We start from the raw sequence: 18,208 nt of genomic DNA, 5'->3' as shown, positions 1-18,208 counted from the left end.
TTTTTTTTCCCAATTAAGGAAAGCAAATGGCGAAGTCAGGAGTAAAACGTAGCTGGGTGCGTCTGATTTTTACAGGTTGCACACGCAGCCGACACGTGTCCACCGCCCTTAGGACGGACAGAGGCAGGACAAATAGAATTATTTTCACTTGTTTTACAAGCAAAATGCAGCACTGCGTATATTCAATGAATAATAACTGTGTTGTGGCCCTGCCTATACAATTCTTTCCCTGCAGTATCAATGGAGGGTGCAATGCTCTGCAGAAGCGATTTTGAGAAGCAAAAAAAAATGCAGCACAGCTAACAGCAGCCTGGACAGTACTGCACACGGATAAATATGGCCCTAGAAAGGACCGTTGAGGTTCTTGAAGGCTACACTCACTCCTAACACTCTCCCTGCCTATGCAGCACTTCTGTCCCTAATGCCAGGTGCAACGGTCTGCAGAGGCGATTTTGAGGGGAAAAAAATGGCACTGCTAACAGCAGCCAACACACAGCTATCAGTGGCCCTAATAAGGGCCTTTGGGGGGTCTTGAAGCCTACACTAACTACCAATTCTTTCCCTACAGCAGCTCCGGTATAAACAGCACTGTCCCTCATCTAACTCACACCGCATCTGAGGCGAGCCGCGGGAGGGGCCGACTTTTATGTTCGGGTGACACCTGATCTTCCCAGCCACTCACAGCAGGGGGGTGGTATAGGGCTTGAAGGTCACAGGGGGAAGTTGTAATGCCTTCCCTGTCTTTCAATTGGCCAGAAAAGCGCGCTAACGTCTCAGGGAAGGAAGTGAAAATAACCAGAACACCGCATGGTGTTCGTTACGAATAACGAACATCCCGAACACCCTAATATTCGCACGAATATCAAGCTCGGAAGAACACGTTCGCTCATCTCTAGATGTTATATATGGTCTATCTACAATCCGCGATGCACTGAAGCCGCAATCATCAAACCTCGATATAGCGAGGGATCACTGTGTGTATATATAGGGGGTGGGGCTTGTCAGACGAATGATTATATCTCCGTCATTCTAAAAAGTACAGCGCCGGTTCAAAAAAAGGCAGGGAGCAAATTGTGACATCCCACAGTAGCCCCAGCCATGATAGGGACCCCCACACAGTAGCCCCAGCAGTAATAGTGACCCCCACAGTAGCCCCATAGTACTAGCGCTTCCTCTTAGTCCCACATACTTACCTTCCTCCTGGTTTTCACAGCGCCAATGCTCCTCTCCGCGCTGCTGCCGACGGCCGGAAGTGTGTGCATCAGCGCCTCCTCCCCGGGTCTCCTCACTTGTAGAACCAAAGATGAGGGGTAAGGGGAGCTGGATCCCGCATGCACACACTGCTGTCAGTGTGTGCATCCAGCCTGCAGTGCTATAGAGTGATTACCGGTGGCGAGCTGCAGCACCCCAGCCAGGAATCACCTTCTTGGTGATCGGAAGTCACTAGAAAGCGGGACAAATGGCTGTCCCGCTGTGGTCCCGACAGAAGGCAGGACACAGGGTCCCAAAGTGGGACTGTCCCGCTTAAATAGGAATGTCTGGTCACTTTAAAATAGCAGTCCTGGACTATGCAAAGTGGACCACGAAAACGAGCCCAGCACCGCACTGTTATGGAAGTCGTTGAAAAGAAACTCTGTGTTGCCCATAGCAACCAATCACAGTGCAGCTTTAATTTTACTGCAGGTGTGTAAGAAATGAAAGCTGAGCTGTGATTGGTTGCTATTAGCAACAAAAATTACAGGAGGTCGGTGAATTTTTAATTTATAATTCCGCATGTGCTGAAGAACGCTCATGCCAAATTTCACTCAAATCGGACCAGCAGTGTGGATCTGTATACGACATATAAACAGATTCTACGTTTTATATAGGATATACAGTATACTGCAGTTGTCACCTTGACAAATAATGTGTGAGCTATCGTTTGACAGAATGAGTGTATTTATTTAGTCATTGCATAGTTCACAGCTCTAATCTCTGATAACCCCATCACACCACATCTCCTTAGAGCTACTGCAACGTGCACGCGTCTATCTGCATACAAGTCCCGTGGAAACCTGAACGAGCAAGGCTTCACTGCGCTTGCGCGTAAAAACTTGCAACCCGCATGCGCGAGCCTCGGTCGTCATGACGCATGCGTAGTACGGAATCTCTTCGCCGCTTGCTCGGAGATCTGGTCGCCTTGGTAACCGGCACTGGCTTCACTGCGTTTTCTCTTTATAGGCCGGAAACCTTAGCACAGAATGCTGTCCATACTGGATGCCCTGTGGGAGGACCGGGATGTCCGGTTTGATATATCGCCCCAGTGAGTATAAACTTTTAAAGCATGTAATCCTATGGCAGCCCCTGTAGTACAATGAGTCGCAGCATGTCCTCCAAGGCAGAGGTCATGTGACTTTGCACACGTGATTCTGCATTTCTAGGTAACCTCATTGTTGCTATAATACACATGCAGGCTTATAGTGGCCATAATATGTCCTGATGGCGCAGTGGCGAACGCGATGACGTTGAGTACGCAATGGACACGGTCGCTAGCTTGTAGAATTAATAGCCACTTTATTGCGCTCTGTGAAACTCTGCCCAATATCGCACCTGCCAACATGCGATTTCTTTTCAATAAGAAACCGTGCATCGTACTCGCGTGCGTCTGGTGCGCCGAGAGGTGCTGCCACCAAACAATGGGCGACGCGGGAAATAAATCGCTCTCCCAACGCACAAATCTCACGTGAGAATCATAGCCGTGTGAGACCGGCCTTAGACTATGTCTAGTTTCATATGTGAGAGTGCGACGTCGGGACGTGAAAATGTGGCGCAATATTGTAAGTGCGATTTATTTGCGGATGCGAGGCGGTTTTTGTGCGATGCTTTGCTGGCCCTACTAAAAACAATGGCCGATGTGTTCCGCAGGAACGCTCAAAGATGGGACATGCTGTCATTCATATTCGTGCGTGATTTTCTCGGCCTGCGTCAAAGCGGCCTAAGAGCGGCTTCACAGCAGCATATGCACAATTGCGTGCGACTTGCCGCAACGTATTTGCGCTATGGATAAGGCTTTTTACGTGCGTATCAGTGTACTTTACTGTACTTTTTGCACTCGCAGGGCATGTTTTGCGCACAGGACACAACCACACCTTTAGTTAAATGGCCATTTAGCCAAATGAGTTCAGGAGGTGTTGTTTTTCCAGCAGAATTGGACAGCGTATTGCACGCGCATTCGCACAACCCCCATAGACTTCTATAGGGACTTTGGGTGCGCAAATTCACACAAATAGTAGAGCATGCTGCATTTTTTTCTGCGTGTGCAATAAAAGAGGTTGTGAGCGATCCCATTGAAATCTATGAGTTCTGTTCTCTGCACATGGCGCACGCAAATCCGCCCGTGTGAAGCCGCCCCAAGGAAAGAAATTAGAAAATATTGCGCAATTTCAATAACATAAAAGCCTCAGAGTGCGGTTTCGAGCTGCTCAAAAATGCCAACATAATAAATCCCTGTGATTCTCCAGTTTTATGGAAATACAGGCTTAGGGCTTATTCCAAGGTGCGTATATCGGCCGGGGCTTTTTTTTTTAGCTCTGCCCCCGCCCCACCCCTCTTATTGCAAACAGTGGCGTGGGGTAGAGAGGGGGCAGGAGCTCATGGCACTGCTCCCGGCCGGCCTCCTCCCCTTGCAGAGAGGGACAGCGCATATCAGCCGAGCGTGAAAACCTTGCCGATATACGCACGCCGGAATAAGCCCTTAAACGCATGACCGTCATCTCGCCACCTTTTTTTTTCCCCCGGACTATTCAAACTCCACACTAGTGCGCCCAAGTTAAAGAAAAAGCGTGAAGATGGGTCCTGCCCTATCTCTCTCACAGCGTTTCGTGCCGTTTTGGACTTAAACACATGAACACGGTTTTCTCCCATTATGTGATAATCATGGATGCATAAAGGGAAAAAACAAACCAACTGATTTCCGTGGTTTCGTACTCGCTATCGGGATTCTCGCCCGTTAATTGTACAGCCTAAAAAGATAGGACTTGCCCTACTTTCCCGCACATAGGATTAACTACGTGTGGGAAAGATTGAGAACCCATCTTCCCGCTATTTTTTTCGAACTCTTGCGTAATGGTGCGGAGTTTGAACGTCCATCGAGAAAAAACTAAAAACCTCGTCAATGCGCAACTATCCTCTGTACTGGGGAGCGTAGTTGCGCATACGGCAGTCTGAAACCGCCCTGATGTGGCCGTAATTCTCACAGCTACATAATGGATAAAAATCGCCCTCGCTGCAATTTTATCCGTACTCATATACTGCGCGTAGGCTTCTATCACTGAACTGTAAGGCTGGGGTCACACGGGACGGAATTTCAGTGAAATTCTCGCGGAATGGCCGCACCGAAAAGCTGCGAGAATTCCGCTGGAAAAGCGCAGCTTCAAAACCCGTGGGTCTAATTGGATTCCGCGTCACATGTCAGTTTTCGTGCTGCTTGGCCACAGCGTGTAGGCGAGATTTTTGCTGGCTAATCCTGGGATTAGGAGCCGTGGGCAGAATTGCTGTGCGGACTTTCCGTACGGAAATTCCGCCCCGTGTGAACCCAGTCTGACTTCTTCAGACAGGCGCATTCGCGAATACACTCACCGCTACAGAGCGTATTTGCCCATGTACCTGTCAAAAGTCTTTTTTTTTTTTTTTTTTTTTTTACATTCAAACTTCGCACTTTTGCGCATGAAAAAAAGTCGCGCCCTAGCTTTTCTCGCACGTATAAAAACTATGTGGCAGAAAGAGGGGGCAAGTCCTATTTTTTTTTCTTGCACGTAGTACTATTACGCAAGAAGCACACTAGTGGAAACAAAACCATTGAAATCAATAGTTTCGTCTCGTCACGTCGTGATTTTCTTGCCCGCAAAACTAGCCTAAACACGGTTATCTGTTTAGGCCCTTATACTGTGTCTGTAGAAGTCTATGGGGCCGTCCCAGACTCCATGTGACTTTATACATATGCTTTTACAGATTCTCAGTGTGAATCGTGCCTTATAGCAAAGCTATTGCCAGAGCTTGTAGTGGAGAATCAATCTATAATGTGATTGGATCCACTTCTCTTCTGGGATCACAACTAGATCCATACTGCTTTTCAGCCTTTGAATGAAAATATCAGTGTTCTCATTCACTGACAGCAATTAAAGGGGTTTTTCAGGACTTGAATGTTGATGACCTCTTCTTAGGATAGGTCATCAGTTTCTGATTGGTTGGGATCCACTGCTCAGGACTTCTGCCAATCAGAGGTTTGAATAGGCCGCGGTGCTCCGGTGAACGCCATGGTCTGTTTTCAAGCCAATAATGCCACGTTCATTTGTCACATGGTCAGTTCTAATCCAGTGAACGAGACTGAGCTGCTATACAAGGTGCCATCCTAACGATCGGGCATCAATATCCAGGTTCCAGAAAACCCCTTTAAAATATAAAAGGGGAAATTTATCAGGGCACTTGCGCCAATGTTTTACACAAAGTGCTAATTTTGTCACATGACTTTTTCGCACTGGCGTTGGGCTCTGACGCGGGTTCCCCTCCATACTCCGCAGTACCCACAGTGCAGAATATCGCCGGATGGATGGCTTCCATTGACTGCAATGGATGTCGTTCATGTGATTTTCCGCACAAATTAGAACATGCTGTGATTCTTCCCCGTGAGCAGAAAATCACAGTTGATTTCTGCTCTTGGGCGGGGGAGAATCGTTTACTACAGCATGTCTATGGACGGACATTGCTGCGGAATTTGCGGTGGGTGTCTGGCCTTGAATTCAGCAGTGATAATCCGTCCGTTGGCATTAGCCCATAAGCGGGGATCACCTATTGATTGTGATTGGGCACCAGTGTGCAGGATGGAGTCAGGTTACAAATAGTAATGCGCCTACTGCCAACTTTGTCCAAGTTTCCTACCCACTGGCGCAGTTGCTGTCTTGCTTACGGATGGGAACTTTCCTTCTTCAGTGCTCTGCAGTCAATGAGAAACCTCTAAAATCAAAATAATAGTTGATGCGCGCCTTGAAATCTGCTGCGCAGGTGAAGTTGGGTGGCGGCGCGCTGTAGTGTAGTGCTATGTGAATGACTTGTGGGACGTTGGCTTATCTGCCTTCTGAGCTACGAGAGGAGACAGCGTATGATTTGTAGGTCCGGTATACAGTATATTTGCTGGATTATAATGCGCTGGTATTCCCCAGCCGCTAATCGCTGCCCTTGTAGATAAGCTTATTAAGTGTCTACAGAATAAGCTGCTTCAGGTATCCGATTCCAAGCAGCCATGTAATCTCCGGACGGACGAGCGCGCCGATGAGGTAGAATGTACGCACAAGGCCAAACAGACCGCATTATAGCATTAAATTTTTTAAAAACCCCGTTATTTTAGCCCATAAACAGATAGACCCCCCCGCTGCTTCCTGATTTCAATGGGTTCGTTCTCCTGACCGTGTTTTGCAAGAAAATAGGCCCTGCTCTGTTTTCCTGTGCAAGGCTAACTTTACACGGGTGAGCGCAATACAGGGCTGTGAATCCCGCCCCCATATCACGCTCCCCACCATGAGAATGCCCCGTGGTTGTGAAGCGTTACTTTGGGGGATAAGCAGTCATCTGCGGTGGAGTTTATCCCATTGTTTTCAATGGCAGACCTTGTATCGCATCGCGCGAACCTAGGACGTGGTGCGATGCTGCCACCGGCACCATTGAAAACAATGGGCGCTGTGATATCGGAGCACGCAGGAAGATAGAACATGCTGCGATTTGTTTCCTGCATCACATGCGCGGTGCCATGCTGGAAAACATCACTCATGTGCATGACCCCATTCAACAGAATGCCGTTCATATTTGTGCGTCTTGCAAAGCACAAGTCGTACAATTTTCTCCCCCGCGTGAAACCGCCTTAATTGCGCAACAAGGGCCTCATGGGAGGTGCACTACAACACTCGATATGCACGCAAATTCATAATACGCTGCACAATTCCGTGAAAGAAAGAACACATCTGGACCTAATTGGGCTAACAAACCTTTTAATCCATGGAAGGAGTGTGTCACGTGTGCGTGTGAACTGGCCCTGCGTGCGCCAAAAGTACAGTATTATGCGCAAATCGACCTAAAAAAACGTGTTAATGTGCAGATATGTCGCACTGAGGCGAGCGTATTTGCACATACGGTCGCGTGAAGCCGCTCTAAGGCTGCTATTACACAAGCGCTAGTGGCTACCGTAAACACACAAGCGCAGGTTTAGTCCGACAATTAGTGGTATCACACAAACCGTAAAGCGACCCTCCAGGTCCAAACAAATACAGATGGCCGAACTGCTTCTCAGACTACCTGATGTACACTACATAGTATGCATTAGTAGGCGGGATTTCCCGCAGAATTTCCGACCGTGCCCGCTGCCATGGGATTGCATTAGAAAATGCAATCCTATGCATACAGCCGCGATTTGCCCATGTGAAAACGCGCAAAAAACCAAATCGCGGCATGTTCTATTTCCGCACAGAAACATCAGTAGTGCCAGGTCGGCTCCGCTCTGCGCATGCGCCAGCTGGCCGGCGCATGGCAGGGATGGAAGATCCTGAGAGCAGATGAGCCGCAGGTCTCTGCAGGGGCACGGGTCCGCGTGCAGGCGGCCTAAGGGTATGTTCACTGGTGGCATAAGTGTTGCAGATTTTCCAGATGGAACTCCGCAGCCTTTGCAGTACAAACCATGTGGATGCGATTTTAAAGTGTTACTGTACTTTCTAAAAACTTTTGACACAACCTAGGGGCACACCAAAAGTTTTGATGGCTATTGATCCTGGTGCTCCCTAGAACGGGCCGCTGCAGGGCTCGTCGTAGTGCTGCTCACAAGCTAAAGACGGGCTCAATAGAAGGTGTGTGGGCTCTTGTTCAGCTGGTCTGTGCGGTCATATAATGCTCCATCAGGGGGCGTACATGCAGATCTAGGGGAGTGAAGCGCCATACATGCAGCTTCCATGGGAACGTGCTATGATGTTATTCCCTGTGCGCCTCCCTATAGGCACAGAATGCAGCAGCCATGTGCACGAGGCCTCCGCTATAAAGGCCATTTTAGTAGGAGGATTTCATGTCTTCCAGTAGTTGTTTGTTTTTGGGAAAGCTCTCTACTTTGTATAGTCTGTAGCACTGCAAGTAGGTTGTAGTGGAGGTAGGAGGCCGTAGATACCCCAAGGATGTGCCCCGCATAGAGGCAGCCACATATGGCCAGAAACCATAACACCATGTGGTCAGTGCAGTTTTCTAATTGACTTCACGTCAGCTTGATTGCAAAATCATATACATGTTAACAATTTGGAAGTTGACCGCATGTGGACAAGCTTTTCCTTTCCCAAGTCCTGCCGTGCCTGCTAATTGCCCTACTAATTAATGTTCTGCTTACACCATTTTACCTTATAGTTCCAGATGTCCTACAAGAGGAGTGAAAATGTGTAACACAACTATCCTATGAAGGTCCGTTTAATTTGTCCTTCTTATCTGTATAGTCATCTAAGTACTGTTGTATTTCAGACAAATGAAGATGAGACCTGGAGAAGTCCTAATAGACTGCTTAGATTCTATAGAAGATACCAAGGGGAACAACGGTGACAGAGGTGACTGCACTTTGTACCTAAAGCGTACTTAAATGTTCAACATCTTATGCTCATTTAATACCCTGTGTGTGTCCCATCAGTCTTGTAATACACTTAATATATGCTGCAACTCTGCAAAGACACAAAAGCTAGTAAAGCAAACTTGAGAGAAATATAATGCCTACAACATAAAGATAACCGAACATATAAGGTGGGTTAATGTAACATCAGGAGAGGCAGAGATTGTGTACATACTGACTGCAGATCTGAGGGCAGTGTGAGTGCAGAGAAGCTGAGCCTGTAAAGACAGCTTCTTCCCCGCAGCTAAGACATGTCCTAAACAACCTAATTACTACAGAAGCTAAATGCCTAACAACACGCAGTGGAGTGCACTTCAAATTTGATTTACAGTGGTAAAACAAAAAAAGATAATGAAAGTATACTAGTTGTCAAACAATACAAAAACCAAGCACCTAGAAGGAGTTTTCATGTTGCTGCAAAACTTGGCATGCAGTTACATCTCAGGCAGATATGCGAATTATTAGAGTTGTGGTGTGATTAGATGAATGTTCTGGTCACCTGAAGCCCTAAAAATGGGTCCAACCTTGGCCTATAAAAAGGCTCTCAGAGGCTCCTTGTGTGTAGTGACCTCTTTTTCTACTTGTGTAGAGATTGTTGACCACTAGATGCCTCTATAGTGCAGTCGAAGAGATTTTGCCCAGTTAATAGAGTTTGAGAGGGGCGTATTATTGAGCTGTGAGAAGCTGGATGATCATATCAACGAGTTGCCCACCACCTGGTCCGTTCTGATCAGAGTGTTAGGAGGTGTTAGGACAAGTGGTTGTGTGAGGGCATGCACACAAGGCAACCACGTTAGAGGTGTCCTAACAAAGTACTAGAGCCTCCATATCTGCCACTATCACATCTTGTTTTCAAGCTAGAGGTGATACAATCAAATCTTGTATCCACGCTAGAGGTGGTAGAACAGGATACTAGAGCCTCCATGCCCACCTGTATCACATCTTGTATCCAATCTATAGGTGATACAACAGGGTACTAGAGCCTCCATGCCTCCCCCCTATCACATCTTGTATCCACGCTGGAGGTGGTACAACAGCATACTAGAGCCTCCATGCCCACCCGTATCACATCTTGTATCCAATCTATAGGTGATACAACAGGGTACTAGAGCCTCCATGCCTGTCTGTATCACATCTCATATCCAAGCTAGAGGTGGTATAACAGGGTACTAGAGCCTCCATGCCTGCCCATATTACATCTTGTATCCAAGCTAAATGTGGTACAACAAGATACTAAAGGCCTCCATGCCCCCCCCCCATCACATCTTGTATCCACGCTAGAGGTGGTACAACAGCATACTAGAGCCTCCATGCCCACCCGTATCACATCTTGTATCCAATCTATAGGCGATACAACAGGGTACTCTAGAGCCTCCATGCCTGCCTGTATCACATCTTGTATCCAAGCTAGATGCGGTACAACAGGGTACTAGAGCCTCCATGCCTGCCCGTATCACATCTTGTATCCAAGCTAGAGGTGTTACAACAGGGTACTAGAGCCTCCATGCTCACCCGTATCACATCTTGTATCCAAGCTAGAGGTGGTACAACAGGGTACTAAAGCCTCCCTTCAAGTGTTCAGTTTTCCACAGTACATTTTTCTGTTGCTCTGATATTGTAATCAATAAAGGTGCTTTACATGGAACAATTATGGTTTGGATTTTCGCGATCCAGCGAGAATATGAACAAATCATTTTGTGTAAATGCATGCACCTACTGAACGATGAATGAGCAGTCTTTCACTTCTCGTTGGTCTTCTGCATTCAGAAAACTGAATGAGGCATCATTCAGTGTAAACAGGCCGTCGTTTACTTATGAACTGCTTACCTTTCCGCCTCCATTCAGTCAACAATGCTCGTTCCTCTGCAGAAGCACAGGAATGATTGATGGGACGAGCGTCGGGCATCTCCTCATCCTGTGTACAAGCACCTTTGCTTATATCATCGTTACAATCACACATATAAAGTTTCATTCAATTCTGACAACTCTTTCTAGTTGTTTGGTTTTATTTTTTTACAATGAATGTATATTACAAAATTGATGAGACACACACAGGTTATTACTGTAGATGAGAATGAGTTGTCTGAAAGGTTACGCTTTAAAGTATGGAAAATATATTTTATTGGTGTAATGAGAAATCTGCCGATTTACTTACTCGTGTAACTGATGTTTTCTATTCCAGGGAGGCTCTTAGTTACGAATCTGAGAATCATTTGGCATTCTGTAGCATTGCCCAGAGTGAACCTTGGTGCGTATTACTTGTTACAGTTAACACATTTGAATAGTTTATGCAAAACCTGCATCTTTATTGATTGAATTAGAACCCAGAACATCATCTGTCAGCTACTGGCACTCCGTCATTGGGGATGTGAAATGTTTGCTTCAGTTTATCCACTTAAGTGTATTTCCTCTTTCATTCATTTTTCAGCGGTTGGCTACAATTGCATAATAAACATCACTACGAGAACAGCCAACTCGGTAAGTGTCAACAATTCTATGTGATTTCATATCTAATTTTTAGTACCAAGTGCAATAATTTCACTGATAGCTTGACTAGTATGTCCCTCAAACTTCTTACAGATTCATTAAGAATTCTAAGAAACTTGTATCACGTAAATTAAAGGGGTTGTCCCACTTTTAATTGTTTTTCTGCAGGGAGCAGACAGCTCCAAACATTGAACAGTAGCCCAGGTTGGTACTATAGGCTGAGTCCTATTGAAATGAATGGGACATAAGGTACCTTTACACATGAATAATTGCTGGAAACAGCTAATTTGAGCAATAGTTGCCCTGTGTTCACAAGGTTGGCAAAAGGACCAAGCTAAAAGCCAAGCAACTATCAGCCTATTTATACAGTGCTAGTGCAAATATTGCTAATTGGTATGTTTTTAGGTATCCAAATTAATTGTTCATATTCAAGCTTGAAGAAGCTTACAAATCACATACATATTGGATGTGATTGGAAGTCATCTGTTTGTTCAATTAATAAGCAGAAGTAGATATACAAAAACATTTGAAACGAGGCTAGAACACGCCTTGCTTGTCATAATTTTAATTTATTATAATTCATTTTTATCATTCGGTATTAAAACTAAACAAGAACAGTGACGTCTTAGTTAGAGGCAGGACTTCTCTCAGACCGATTGGAACTATTTCTCATGAGACGTCTGTAAAATGGGCTTCTTTTGTAGAACAGGTGCTGATGGCATCAAGGTTGTGTAGTCTGGTTTCTTGTCTCAAATTGCTGAATGTACAGATTGTACTGCATAAGCAAGGTTGTGTACTTGATGTACAAATGCAAAGTTCTCGTAAAGGAAAATGTCAACATACGACATGCTGAAGCATACAAGATGGGTGCAAGAGACAAAATGGATACACATTTACTGCTCTAACAGTTCATCTATGAAAGACTGCCTTTTCGCAATAAATGGAGGCGGATGTCCGAATGAGATCTCCGGCTGCTCCACCTCCATTCTATGAACAACTATCGCCTGACAGTCGTCCCACGTAAAGGGACCTTAAATCTGCAGTACCAACCTGGGCCACTTCACAGTGTATGGAGCTGTCTGCTTCCTGCAGCAAACAGCCAGAAGTGGGACAACCCTTTTTAAATTCAAGTGTCTTTAAAATTGATAATCTATTCTCAGAATATGCCCTCTATTTTAGATTGGTGGGGGTCTGACTCTTCATACCCCAGCTGTTTGCCGTGACTGCAGTGCTCCTGCTAACACTGTCTCTTTCATTCTGTACACTAGTCCATGCTGCAGAACACCATACTTTTAGTCACATCTGTATTTGATATTGCAGAATTGTTCCATTCAAACAGCTGATAGGCGACAGACAATGACAAGAGTCAGACCGCCACCGATGTAATAGTGATGGGTTATTCTAAGGATAGACGATCCAATTTATAGTTCAAAAGGTATTTATTTGTTTTATGTTATGTAAGGCGTATAACAACAAGGCCTACTATCCAGGCCAACAAACAACGTTACAACATTCTTAGCTTATAATTAACACAGCTTAAATAAAACTACTTAATACTTGGTTCTTGCACTCTGTTCTTTGCTGTGAATTAACTTAGGCTTTCGGAACCGTTTCCGTTATTCAACAATAACACATAACTCAATTAGGTGTCCCAGCGCACCTTCAGAAGAGACTCAAGGCGCGTTGGTCCCGGAAGGAAGGAAAGTAGAGATAGAAAGTAGTGGGGTTGCGTTTGAATGGGTAGAGAAGGGTGGTAAAGAAAAGAGGTAGGGAGTGAAGGGGTGGGATGGGGGGGGGGGGGGCTACTGTCCTGCTTCTTCTCGTCAGTTTTACCCGTGTCAACTGATTCCTCTTATAGTTTCGTGGACTGAACCCTCGAGGGAGGGATCAATCCTGTTTGGACCCAATTGGACACCTCTATCGACTCTCTCTGCGAGATCCAACCGCTCCAGATCGCTAAATATTTGTTACGTCGCATTTCATCTCTAGCACATAATTCTTCCATGTAACTTATTCTGTCTAACATTTCCAGCCACATTAGTCTAGAGGGGGCTAACGTAGCTTTCCAATTCCTCGCAATTACTTGGCGGGTCGTTAATATAAAGAATCTTAGCAGAGATTTTTTAACTCTCGACAAGGACCCCGTGAACATTGATAGAAGGGCTATCTCCGGTGTCAATTGAAGGGGGTTTCTGCTTACCCAGGAATAGAGAGCTCCCACCTCCCGCCATAGAGGACAGATCGATTGACACGACCACCACATGTGAATATAGGTACCTCTTTCCGATTGGCATCTCCAGCATGAGTCCGAGTACTGGGGGTATATTCTGGCGAGCTTCTCCGGCGTCCTGTACCATCTGATTAAGATCTTATAGTTCAACTCCTGCAATCTGCTGGAGATGCTCAGCTTATGTGTAAGGATAAACGCTTTTTCCCAAGCCCCTTCCTGGTGTGTTTGACCTAAGTCTGTTGCCCATTCCCTCTCTAATGCGATCCCGCTTCTCTGTGTGTCCCTATCCACTAGAAAGTGGTATAATTCGGAGATGCTACCCTTTGTAGATGTGTTAAGGATGTAGTGGGCTTCAAAAGGGGTTGGGTTGATCTCGATCTGCTGAATCTCCCCCAACGATCTTATATAGTGACCCAGCTGCAGGTACTGGTACCATGCTCCGGTCGGGGACCCCCTTCCCTTCAATATCTCTTCCAGTGTTTTCAGCCTCCCCTCGTTAATCATGTCTCTTACTCTGGGAATGTCTAGTGCTTCACCCTCCTTCAGCATATTGACCAGAGTCGAGCCCTTAAAGAATGTTGGTAAGTCTATATTACCCACTAGTGGCGTTAATGGGCCTGGTCTCCTGATCAATCCCGAACCTGTGGCCCACCCCAGCCAAGCTGTAATTATCTCTTCTATGAATGGGGATAGGCCTACGTCTTTATATTTCCCGTAGCCCGGGATCCAGATTAGGCCGGCTGTACAGTGGGGTGCTGCGTCCCGTTCCATGGCTACCCATCTTTTTGGGGACCTGCCTTGTGTCAACTCTAATATGTATCTGGTCAGCGTTGCTCTATAGTACAAAGTAATGTTCGGAATCCCCATGCCGCCCTTCTCTTTATGACCAGTAAGAGCTCTCCAATTTCGTCTGGGCCTCCCTGAGCCCCAGATGAATCTCATCACCATTTTCCTCAGTTTATTTAAGAAGGTCCCAGGGAGACGTAACGGCAAGGTCTGCATAACATACAGCAGTCTAGGGAGGATATTCATCTTTACTGAGCTGGCCCTGCCAAACCAGGATAAGGGTGCCACTCGCCATTTCTCTAAGTCGTTTCCTATTTTTGTCAGAAGTGGTTCGTAGTTTTTTTTATATAGATCCTCTATCTTCGGTGTGATGTGTATGCCTAAATATTTAATTTCTTCCTTAATATTTAATTTCCTCCACTTAAACGGAAAGGACGCCCTTAGGGCTCTCTCCTCCGCCTCCGGTATATTGACATTTAGGATTTCTGACTTATTTAGGTTAACTTTGAAGTTAGAGAGTCTACCAAATTTCCTGAACTCTTCTAATACGTTAGGAAGGGCCACTCTTGGATTTGCAAGATATAGTAAGAGATCGTCCGCATACAATGCGACTTTCTGTTCATTTTTAGCTGTTTGAACCCCTCTGATGCTGGGATTGGCCCTAAGGGCATTTGCCAGGGTCTCCATCACCAAAATGTATAGAAAAGGGGACAGCGGGCAGCCCTGTCTCGTTCCATTCCTTATCTGTACCTGCTGTGAGAGTCTGCCATTCACTCGGATTCTTGCTGATGGCTTGTTGTATAATGCCATGATCCACCCCATAAATCTAGGGCCCAATCCAATCTGCTTCAACACTACTTCTAAGAAGTTCCACTCTACTCTGTCAAATGCTTTTTCAGCATCGACTGACAGCAGGCACAATGGGTCTTTTGATTTAGTGGCTCTCGAGACCAGGGCTATGGACCTTATGGTGTTATCTCCCGCTTCCCTCCCCGGCACAAAGCCAACCTGGTCTCCATGAATTAGGGTTGGGATGTAAGTTTGCATTCGGCCCGCTATTAATTTCGCAAATAGTTTGGTGTCTATATTTAATAGTGAGATCGGCCTGTAATTTCCACAACACGTTGTGTCTTTGCCAGGTTTAGGAAGTACCGTAATGGTCGCTTGCAGTGCCTGTGCCGGGAAGGGGCAGGTCCTAGAGACTGTGTTAAATGCTTCCAGCATCAGAGGGGCCAGGTGATCCATGCAGATCTTATAGAAGCGGGGAGAGAAGCCATCGGGGCCTGGGCTCTTTCCTACTTTTAATGATGCTATAGCTTCCTTTAGCTCCTGTAGGGTGAAGTCCTCTTCTAATGCATGTGCTTCCTCGCTTGATATGTGCCTATGTGTATGTTCAGCCACGTACGCGTTCCTATCTGTCTCTATATTTCCTGTCGAGTCCTCGGGGTGTTTCCTTAAATTGTATAGTTCCTCGTAGTACATATGGAAACTCTCAAGGATTTCTGTGTTGCTGTGGACTGTCCCTTTCCCTGGTTTATGTACTTCAAAGATGTATGTTTGGGGTGATCTAGGATTAAGAGCTCTAGCTAGACCCTTTCCGCTTTTGTCTCCGTGTTCGTAATGCCATCCTTTTATTTTATCTCTCTGACAAAGCGAGGCTTGGTCTAATATGCGTAATATATTAATTCTGACTGCCGATATTTCTGATGCAATGGAGTTCGAGGGTGTGTTTTTATTGGTCATCTCTAAGTTATTTAGGTGTGAGAGTAATCCTTCTAGTTTGGTTGCCCTTAATTTTTTGAGACGCGCCCCATGGGAAATGAAGATGCCTCTGAGGACACATTTAAGGGCTTCCCACTTTATTGGGGCTGATGTTGTATCTGCATTGTGGGTTTCTACAAATGTTTCAATAGCTTGCTGTATGTCCTGCAGGCACGCCCCATCCTCCAATAAGTTGTCATTTAGTCGCCAGGTAGCATTCGGGTTGCCCCCCTGTCCCCCTGTCAGTGATCCCCAGACCGGAGCATGGTCGGACCATATAAATGTGCCCATTGTTGATGTTGGCGATCTGTCTAGTAAATTGTGAGAGATGAATAGGTAATCTAGTCTATGATATGTGTTGTGTGCCAGGGAGTGAAAACTGAAGTCTCTCTCCCCTGGGTGCAGAACCCTCCAGAGATCTATTAGTTTGAGGTTAGCTAATTCTGCTTTGATTCTGTGTAGTGCTGGGTGGGGAATCCCCGACTTACCCCTGGATGTGTCTTTGGTCGGGTCCATGGCTAAATTAAAATCTCCGCCAAGGATGATGGAAGATCCTCCAGCAAAGGACGCCAGCTCCCCCAGCACTCGGACTCCAAAGCGTTTCTGGTCCTGGTTCGGAAAATAAACATTTGCCAATGTTAGGATTTCGTTATCTATTTGGATTTTTAAGAATATGAACCTTCCCATTTTATCTTTTTCCATAGCTAAGAATTTGTGGGGTAAGCGTTTATGTATCGCTATGGATGTACCCCCAGCTTTTTTGTCTGGGTGAGGACTGTGATGCCACGTTGTGTAGTGCCGATATTTACAATTTGGTGTCTTCGTTTCCTGGAAGTGTGTCTCCTGGAAGAATACAATCATAATCCCCTTACGGTGCAGGTGGTCCACGATCTGTCCTCTCTTAGAAGGCCCGTTCAAGCCCCTGGCGTTAAAGGTGCAAAAAGTAATATTAGCCATCATCTTATGACAAGCAATAAATCGACATTTGACGCCGGACGGAGAAGGGTGCGCAGGTCAGTATGGGAGGAGGGAGAGGTGAAGGGTACATAGCGTTTAGACATGGTTACGGTATAACCCTGAGTATAGATAGAGGTTAGGAAGAAAGAAAGGCCCAAAAGAAAAATGGGCCTTGCGCAGCGTGTATTTGCTGCGTTTACAATCAGGGAGAACTACTGGTCGTCGAGTACCAGTATTCGCACGAAGTGCGATTGGTCGCCCTATGTGAGGTACGCGGAAGCCCGGTCAGGACAAGCTTAAGGCCCCCGCGTCCCCCCCACAACACGACCCCTTTTGGGTTGCTACTTGCCCCTTTCTGGGGTCTTGGATTAAAGCGCTAGAGGCACCAAAGAGTAAATCAATAATAATAATAAAAATTGAATTGAAATTGAACAAACTAATTTCTATTGTTAAGGTGAGTTAAGGCGCTTTCCCGCCTATGTCCCGGATAGAGTGTCCGCTCTGTGATAAGCAGGGTGGGTACTTGCGTGTTCCTGAGTCTATCAAAGAACGCCTGTTGGTCAGTCCCCTCTGTAGGCTCTTAATGAGGTTTATGCCTCAGGACATATATTTGGAGAGTTCCTCTCGTGCCAACAAAGCTGCGGGTAGGCACTCTTTAGGAATCAATATCTTCTTCAAAGTGGGCTGGTGCGCGATCAGGGGTTTTGGGGCGGAGGTTTCTCCCTTCGGGCTCTGGGCGGTACGGTCTGCCATTGTTCCTGGGCTGTGGGGGCCACGATCGATGGAACCGCAGGCCAATCAGGGATTGCCACCAATGGCAGTTGGAGTGCGCCTAGAAAGTTCGGGAGGTCGCCGGCTGACCGAAACACTGCTGTCTTCCCGTCTTTGCTGGCTGTTAGTGAGAAGGGGAACCCCCACCTGTACGGGATCCCCTTGGCTTTCAAGGTTGTCAGCAGGGGTCTGAGTGCTCCCCTCATTCGTAGCGTGTGGCGAGCAAGGTCTTGTAAGAGCATTATTGGCTTTCCTTCATGCTGCAGGTCCCCTTTTTCTCTGGCCTTTCGTAGGATTGCATCTTTGTCTTTATAAAAATGCACTCTGCAGATAACGTCCCTTGGCCTGTTAGGGTCAGTGGCTCTGGGACCTAGGGCTCTATGAATTCGATCAATTTCAATACGGTCCTCTGCTTTGCGGTTTAATATTTGTCGGAAGAAAGACTGCGCCCACGCGTCGAGGTGCTGACCCTCTACTTCCTCTGGCAGGCCCCGGATCCGCAGGTTGTTTCGCCTATTTCTATTTTCCAGGTCGTCTAAATGCATGACGATGCC

At 46.3% G+C, this 18,208-nt stretch overlaps 1 protein-coding gene across 1 annotated transcript in view; it reads left to right on the top strand.

The window, feature by feature from the left end:
- Window positions 1-2,126: 2,126 nt before the first annotated feature.
- Window positions 2,127-18,208, top strand: part of BBS5 (Bardet-Biedl syndrome 5) — a 33,258-nt gene continuing 17,176 nt past the window's right edge. The window contains exons 1-4 of the mRNA XM_066575903.1: window positions 2,127-2,302; window positions 8,521-8,603; window positions 10,845-10,910; window positions 11,091-11,140. Of these exons, the coding sequence (XP_066432000.1) occupies window positions 2,241-2,302; window positions 8,521-8,603; window positions 10,845-10,910; window positions 11,091-11,140 (261 nt within the window). The 5' untranslated portion in view covers window positions 2,127-2,240. The remainder of the gene's footprint in view (window positions 2,303-8,520; window positions 8,604-10,844; window positions 10,911-11,090; window positions 11,141-18,208) is intronic.

This window comes from Eleutherodactylus coqui, chromosome 8 (assembly GCF_035609145.1).
Source record: "Eleutherodactylus coqui strain aEleCoq1 chromosome 8, aEleCoq1.hap1, whole genome shotgun sequence".
NCBI classification, from domain to species: Eukaryota; Metazoa; Chordata; class Amphibia; order Anura; family Eleutherodactylidae; genus Eleutherodactylus; species Eleutherodactylus coqui.
This window is presented reverse-complemented; position numbering and strand designations above follow the sequence as displayed.